Source organism: Sebastes fasciatus, chromosome 6, assembly GCF_043250625.1.
Source record: "Sebastes fasciatus isolate fSebFas1 chromosome 6, fSebFas1.pri, whole genome shotgun sequence".
NCBI classification, from domain to species: domain Eukaryota; kingdom Metazoa; phylum Chordata; class Actinopteri; order Perciformes; family Sebastidae; genus Sebastes; species Sebastes fasciatus.
Genome location: NC_133800.1, coordinates 36,069,650 through 36,075,654, shown reverse-complemented (window position 1 = coordinate 36,075,654; position 6,005 = coordinate 36,069,650). Strand labels below are relative to the sequence as shown.

General features: G+C 43.3%; 1 protein-coding gene across 1 annotated transcript in view; it reads left to right on the top strand.

The window, feature by feature from the left end:
* The window catches only part of nudt12 (nudix (nucleoside diphosphate linked moiety X)-type motif 12), a 7,027-nt gene extending 1,739 nt beyond the window's left edge, over positions 1–5,288 (top strand). Inside the window, exons 2-8 of the mRNA XM_074639540.1 lie at positions 110–324; positions 762–1,068; positions 2,351–2,630; positions 2,746–2,913; positions 3,572–3,685; positions 3,780–3,979; positions 4,116–5,288. Of these exons, the coding sequence (XP_074495641.1) occupies positions 119–324; positions 762–1,068; positions 2,351–2,630; positions 2,746–2,913; positions 3,572–3,685; positions 3,780–3,979; positions 4,116–4,223 (1,383 nt within the window). The 5' untranslated portion in view covers positions 110–118 and the 3' untranslated portion in view covers positions 4,224–5,288. The remainder of the gene's footprint in view (positions 1–109; positions 325–761; positions 1,069–2,350; positions 2,631–2,745; positions 2,914–3,571; positions 3,686–3,779; positions 3,980–4,115) is intronic.
* Positions 5,289–6,005: the final 717 nt, after the last annotated feature.

The window sequence follows — 6,005 nt, the reverse complement described above, 5'->3', positions numbered from 1 at the left end:
AAACTATTCAATTAAACTATTTTATCGTATGAAAATGCTTCTACCCAATCATATCCCTTTTATTGTTTGTGGTCACATATTTACATGAGGTTGATTTTTCGTTGTCCAGGCGGCCAGAATGACGAGCCTCCAGCTGAGTGCGAAGGAGGAGATGGTGGAGACGTTTCTGGATGCTGCAGCCAGAGGAGACCTTACCCAGTTGTCCACGCTGCTGTCCAATGTCCCCTCGCTCATCAACCAGTCAGGATACAGCGGCTGGACGGCCCTCATGCTCGCCGCACGCAACGGACACTACCATGTGGTGGAGGCGCTGCTGTCGCATGGGTACGGAGAGCTGAGAGGAAGAGAAAGAAATGAAAGCAATACTACACTCAAAAATGTGATTTATAAAACACTCCGTCTTTAAAGTGTTTGACTTTGGGTGGAATATCACTTCAAAGCTGCTTTAATACATTTTTGGCCACCGGACAGCATGAAGCATGGCTGATACCAGCTAAAAGAACTATTAAATTCCTGAAGACCTATCTCCATTTTTCTCTCGTAGATGGTTAGATGGCGACTTGTTTTGTTCGCGGTTCGCAACCTCTACTTCTTCTTCTAATCTGTTTACTGGCAGATTACAGCCATGCGTAGCCTATAGCGCCAACCTCTGACCAAACTACGCTGTAGCCAAGTTTATTCGCTCCAAAACAGTTGAACAGAAACACGACTAATGCTTTTCCTAAAATCTCTAACCTCTTCTCTGTTTTTCGATCTCCAAGCTGCGACAAGTTCTCGGTGAACAGCTCGTCGCAGACCGCCTACGATATCGCCAAGTTCTGGGGCCACCGACACGTCTCCAACCTGCTAGGCCGGACGGACGACGGCTGCCAGCGAGTGCTGCCGGGCTCGGAGGACCTCGACCAGCAGGAGAACTACTTCAGCAGAGAGACGCTGGACCGGCTGAGCGCCAAGAGGACGGATAAGGTCTGGTTGGAGGATAAACAGAGTGACCCAGATACGGTCTACCTCCTGTTCTCCAGCCTCAGCCCCATGGTCAGCAGCTCCCAGGACAACGACAACGCAGGGGTACGAAGGCAAAGTGTTACTGATACTTTAACAATCACAATGAATTTGTGTAAAGTCTCCCAGGAATTAGCAACACCGAAGCTACAAGCATAATATTATCAACGTTAAAGTTGACTCAGTGGTGGGAAATAAATGTCCATGATCACTTCTAGAAGGGGGGCCTCGTAAACAAAACGGGTACCAAAGAAAATTCTCCCAATATTTGGAAATGGACAGTCAATTTTGAAGGATACATAGAGAAGAATCATTCAAGTGATAAGTGATAAATAACACCAAGGTTCTTAAAGCATTGAGGAAGATGCATGTGTGATTGTCAGGGATGTCAGGACCGATGCTTTGGTACCAATTCAAAGACAAAATTCTGAAAACATGACGATACTCGTTTTTCTACAGTACCGCAGGTACCATAGATATCAGGGTTTGAGACTACAATAGAACACAATAGAAAATTTTCCTGATAATGCTATATTCAACAAATCAGGGTTGAAATCGACAGAAGGAGAGCTAGTTAACATTATACAGTCCTGCTTGGTTAAATAACGGAGCTAACAGCTAATCTAAAGCTTGCATTGAGTTACATTATGATGCGTTCAAGCTCTATTCAGTAATTGAGCGAAGGTAAATTATAAAGTTATCATGATGTGTTAAAATGTAATCTTGTAAAAGTTAGTTTTTGGCGAGAAAACTTGAGGCGGTTCATCGGGGATTAAAAATAAATTCGCACTAATCTAAAGAATCAAATTGAGTTGTGATTATTGTCATGTGAAGTTGCTGCTCACTGTTTGCTAACTTCATTAGTCAAACGAAGACCGCAATTACCTGACATAAACAATATTTTCTCTTCTTCCTGCACCGTGTCGTAGGGTATGCTTGTTTTCGGTACCTTGCTGGCTACAAAATAAAGTGTCCCCACCTTTCTCTGTTTAGTTTTCACCCTTTTTTTGTTTTCGGTATGCCTAATAGACTCGTTTCTGAACAGTGCCACATCATCTACGTAAAAGAGTAGCCTTGTATTCGTGATTAATGAGGACATGTAAGATAATGGTGGGATCCATTGTTTCAAATGTGATGGAGAGGTCTGGCCTGGATTAGTCCATATTTAAACCTTCGTTTTAAATCAATGAACGCTTCGATGAATGGACTTTCTTGTCGTTTCAGTAGTGTGATGTTTCCGGCCTGCAGCCGAAAGCTAGTTCAAGTGATTCATTGTTGGACAGTCGGACTTTTTCCACATCACAGATTCAAGTTGTTTTCTAACGATCGTGATTCTATCTCCCGACAGGTTGACACCAAGCTGTGTCGGTTCAGATATGAAGCAGTTAAAGACCTTCTCCAGAAACCTGCGACTGTGCTCGTCTTCCTGGGAGTGGAGAAGAGGAAAAAACCCTCCTCTTCCTCCTCCTCCTCTCAGACAGAGGGTGGAGTCCAGGAGCCTCCCGCTTGGTTTGCCATCAACACAGATGAAGACGCCGCTGAGCTTCTTAAACGCTGCAGAGAAAAGAACTGCCTCTTCCCAAAGACGCCCAACAGAGACCTGCTGAAGTTCAACGAGGAAGACGCCGGTGAGTGGCATCTTTCTCTGGTCTCAACTAAAGCAACAGATTTTATATGGATCCCAAAAACATTCTGCCTACTGCAGGTTTTACTCAATATTTGTTCCCCGTCTTCGTCCTGCAGGAGTTGTGGCTCAGGCTCGATCGGTGTTGGCCTGGCACAGCCGCTACAGCTTCTGTCCGACATGTGGCAGCAGCACCAAGCTGGAGGAGGGAGGACACAAGAGGAGCTGCCTGAACGCCGACTGCAGGAGCCTGAAGGGGGTTCACAACACCTGCTATCCACGAGTCGGTACGAGATACTCACCTACTCACCATAAAGTGGGCATGTCTGTAAAGGGGAGACTCGTGGGTACCCATAGAACCCATTTACATTCACATATCTTGAGGTCAGAGGTCAAGGGGCCCCTTTGAAAATGGAAAATGTTTCCTCGCCAAAATTTAGCGTAAGTTTAGAGTGTTATTTAACCTCCTTCATGACAAGCTAGTATGACATGGTTGGTACCAATGGATTCATCAGGTTTTATAGTTTGATTCCAGTATCTTCGTTATTTTCTAGCTTTAAAACTGAGCCCGCTACAACCTCCGAAAGATCGATTGTGTTAATGCGTTAAAGAAATTAGTGGCGTTAAAGCGTTATTATGGCGTGAACTTTGACAGCCCAACAGATACAAGTCATTTTATAAGGAAAAATTTCAAAAAACATCTTCTCAAAGAGAAAAGTATTTGCTGTTTTCTTCGACTTCTATGATAGTAATGTGAACACTTTGAATTTTGGACTGCTGGTTTGATTAACTGTGAAAATAATCGTAAGTTGCAGCCGTAAACTTAATCAAATCAACTTAATTGAACTTCAAAGAAAAACTTTCCATAAGCATAAAATATACTTCCATATATATTTGTGGATGAAGTAGCAGCTCCTCTCTCCTCTCTCCTGTGTGTGTCTTCAGACCCAGTGGTCATCATGCTGGTGATCCACCCTGATGGAAACCAGTGTTTACTGGGAAGGAAGAAGATCTTCCCTGCTCGCATGTTCTCCTGTCTGGCTGGATTCGTAGAGCCTGGTAACCAACACAAACACATTAACACGCACACATTGCTCTGACTTACCCAAACGTTAACCATTACGTCTACGTTGACCTGCTCCTCCTGCTGCAGGCGAGACGATGGAGGAGGCGGTGAGGAGGGAGGTGGAGGAGGAGAGCGGAGTGAAGGTCGGACCGGTTCGCTACGTCTCCTGCCAGCCCTGGCCGATGCCCTCCAACCTCATGATCGGCTGCCTCGCCGTCGCCATGTCGACCGACATCAAAGTGGACGAGAATGAGATCGAGGAAGCTCGCTGGTTCCCACGGCAACAGGTACAAACAATAACAAGTAATATCAATAATAATAGTATCAGTGAGAACCATTAGAACATAGATCTTTACGGACACAACCTGAAAATGCTGCTGTTTAGTCCAACTCTCAATCTAACTTTCATTTTGTTCTGTTTAGGTGATTGACTCATTCAGAGGAACCAATCCAGCCTTCACCTTCCCTCCCAGACAGACCATCGCCCACCAGCTGATCAGACACTGGATCGGCATGAACTCTAACCTCTGACCTCCGACCTTTAGCACTCAAACCTCCAGACGGTTAGATGGGTCTAAAATAAACCAGCAGCTTCTGAACTGTTGCTGCTCTGCTGCGCAGTCGAGAGATTGTTCAGGTTGTGCTAAACACGGTGCTTTAATGTGGTTTGTATTTACTGTTCAATCCAAATCATGGAGTGGTACAGCCTGCAGATAGAGGCAAAGACAGAACTGTACAAAACATGACAAACAATACACTCTCACTTGAAACAGTCGCTGAACTTTCAGCGTGACAACGGATCAAATCAAAATCAACAGTGCAAAGTTTAGCAAGAAATGGAGAAAGTGCACACTGTTATACGGCTCTAATACCAGACGAATGCAGAAAGATTTGATCTGCAATCAAACAAAAACAGCGACCAACTCGGTCTCATGGGAAGTGTATAAATACCACGACATTATACAGACATACCGCGTGTCATGAGGACGCATTTTAGTGTTTTTGTGGGTCATTTGTACGCCGCTTTTTGCGTGTCATTTGAGCAAACGTCTGCAGTTAGCTTTAGGCAAGAAAACCACTTAGTGAAAATCAGGGGAAAATGTCATGGTTGGGCTTAAAATAAGTACGTTAACTAAGTAAAACACGTCACTAACTCTCACCATAGCATTTATACACGGATGCGTTTACATTGCAGTCAGTACAGGATACATGGCGTACAAATGACACGCGGAAATCAAGAAAGGCGTACACGCTAAAAACCTTGCACATTGTCGTGGCATTTATACGCCTGTTTTAAACAAATCTAGACAAAATATTGATCCATCATGCATCCATATCTCAGCAATCTCAAACTCCTCTGAAGTTTCAGCTTTGTCTGATGTGTTTCTTTGTCAAATCAAATACCAGCCGTCTTTATACATTTATTAAATGTAGTCTGGAGCTAAGAAGAATAACTGACTGATTATAAGATTAAAACAAGTTTGATTTTCCCTGTTCATACGAGCAGTGAAATGACAAAATGACCGATCGTTGACTGATGATTGATGCACAATAAATATCTATAAACTGGAAATATTAAATATGTTAACATGCTAACTGAGTGGATGTTTTTTTGAAGAACCTATTTTGTATTTTTGCAGATGAAATACTGTAGAGAGGAAATGTGAAATAAAGAAAGGTAAGTAGACATAGAGAGGCGAAGTCCCTCGTCTTCCGGTGGACCACCATCGGAACTTATTTCGGAAAAAATATTTACAGTAGTTAACGTCGAGAGACAAATCGTTTTTTTGATTCCGTTTGAATTGCACCATGAATCACACAGATGATGTTTGTCAATTTAAAAGATCATTTTGCAAGTCAAGAAAGTTTATTGTAAAACTGTTGAAGTATCAGACTGAAAATACGTCATTAGAAAGACGACACCCGAACTCTCATGAGACTTTTACACAAGACAGATCCTTTCTAGCCATAACCGACGTACTCACACGATCAACGGGTCTCACTCGTTCTCTCTCTTCCCGGCCGATAAAACGGTCGGTATGTACATTGCTCATTAACTACAGCTGTACAATGTGAACATTAACTGGCAATAAACACACTGCACAGAAATTCATGCAAATAAAGCTAGACGAAGTTGACTTTGTGCTCTGAACACACCCTGAAAGTGTAGAGCTAATGCTGTGTTCAGAGTTTAACCCTGATTCATTTGAGTGAGGTCAATGCATTGACACAACGGTGCTGACAACGCCAAAAGACTCCAGCAAAATACAGCAGAATCGTCATTCGGCAAATAAAGCTAGACTAAGTTGACTT